The sequence below is a fragment of the Osmerus eperlanus genome, chromosome 25 (genome assembly GCF_963692335.1).
Source record: "Osmerus eperlanus chromosome 25, fOsmEpe2.1, whole genome shotgun sequence".
Lineage (NCBI taxonomy): Eukaryota > Metazoa > Chordata > Actinopteri > Osmeriformes > Osmeridae > Osmerus > Osmerus eperlanus.
In genome coordinates, this window is record NC_085042.1 from 2014159 (window position 1) to 2015979 (window position 1821).

General features: G+C 45.7%; 1 protein-coding gene across 1 annotated transcript; it reads left to right on the plus strand.

Moving 5' to 3' along the window:
- The first annotated feature begins 218 nt into the window (after positions 1-218).
- On the plus strand, positions 219-1234 carry tcima (transcriptional and immune response regulator a). The gene has a single exon (XM_062451554.1). The coding sequence runs from the start codon at positions 338-340 to the stop codon at positions 638-640; it is 303 nt and encodes a 100-aa protein (XP_062307538.1). The 5' UTR covers positions 219-337; the 3' UTR covers positions 641-1234.
- The last annotated feature ends 587 nt before the right edge of the window (positions 1235-1821 follow it).

Sequence of the window (1821 nt, forward strand, 5' to 3'; positions counted from 1 at the left end):
TAATGTTTACACATAGACGTTTATCGTGCTTCTCGGTGCACTGGGTTGAAGTTAGTTTTTGGCAATCTCATCTCATAATTTCTGACCGGGCGCAGTTCTGCTCGGTATTGTGCTAACAACGGAAAGAGGCGGTTCCTCCGGGAGCGTAACACAACCAGTGATGTCACTTCTGGAAGTGGGTCTTGTTACGAGCGCCCATAGCAGCCCTTAAATACCGCGGGCTGATGTCTCACTGCTCACTCACTCCGAGCTCTATCGCAGTCGCGTCAAGTTCCTTACAACAGGCAACGGCGTGGTCTTAACAGCTTTGGGGGAGCACTAAACCTGTTCAGACAAGATGTCTACCTACGTCTCATCCGACTCCAGCCGTGTCAGCCCTTCGGTTCATGGGAACAAATTTGACACCGCTTACCGCAAGAAAGCCGTGCCCAACATTTTCGAGAACGTCAACCAAGACTCACTGATGAGGCTGTTCCAGAAAACAGGGGACATGAAGGCGGAGGAGAGGGTGAGAAGCATCTTCTCCTTCACCCAAGACCCGGAGGAGACAGCCAAAGCCCTGATGGCGCTTAAGCAGCGAAAGAAGGACAAGTTCCTCCAGATTGCAGGCATGGTTCGCCACCTGCTCAAACTGCGTTGACTGCTTATTGGCTCTCAGCTCCGCATGAGCTGAAACGATGTGCACTAACATACGATGTGAGCGTTAACTTGACAGGTGACACGAGCCTGTCGCCGGCCGAGAAGCGGCATGGATGTACAGTCAAGCCAGTGGCCTCTCGCGTGGGGCTAATCGGTGAAGATGAGATGAACTCCGTGCTAAATGACCGGACTCGCGCGGACACAGCGCGATGGAGGGATAGAGAAAGGGAGGTGGAATGATGCGGAATACCTGCGTGAGACCAGTCCCCAGTAACAAACAAGGAGGCTCAAGCAAACGCTCTCCATCAGACTTATGCATTCTTGTGGATGCGAGACTGCTTTGCACCTCATAGGTGCTGATTTCCCACAACTGTGATCGTCAGACTGCAGCCGAAGACACTGCCTTGAATTGCCTGTTCTGAGAACAAACAGTATGCCTTGTCTGTATCAGTTTCACGTTGTGCTACATGCTAACACTGTTTATTGGTGGCCACTAACGTATATTTGCCACAAACATGTTATAGCGTCATGACATACATTTATGTCCCATGTCTTTTTTGCAATGTCTTTCAATAAATTATTACACATTAACCTACGTTTGCTGTCCTTATCCTTCTTTATTGAGTCCTCTGGTATTTTACAGAATATCCTGAGCTAACACAGGGTATGGTGTGATGAATCCATTTTCTGAAAATGAGGTGAATTCCTCAATCTTCCTAGTTGAGGTAAATGTGTTTGAAATGGTGTGTTACACCACTGATAAGGACAACCGAAAACAGGCCTATATTGAGATGTACTTACTTATAGGCCTGCATTGAGCCTATATTGTACCAAACAATGTACAGTTCAGTTTTTCAATAGTATATATCATTTTGACACACAGACCTATTGAGCCACTTGTGTTGCTTCTTACTATTAAATCAGGTAACTATTTCGAATACATTTCATGTGAAATCTGACAGCTCAGATATTGTGGTGGACCATTTTTGTATGAACATTTTTGAAAATCTAAATTGTATTATAAATAGTGGTAATGAAATACCATGAAATAGCCAGTCTGAGTGCAGACGATTGATTCATGTCATCCAGAACTATAATTTCTCAACTAAGCACGGTGCTCATGTTGGTCACATTTCTATTTGTTCCGTTTCATCTCCCTGTCTCTCTCTGGGATGAAACCAA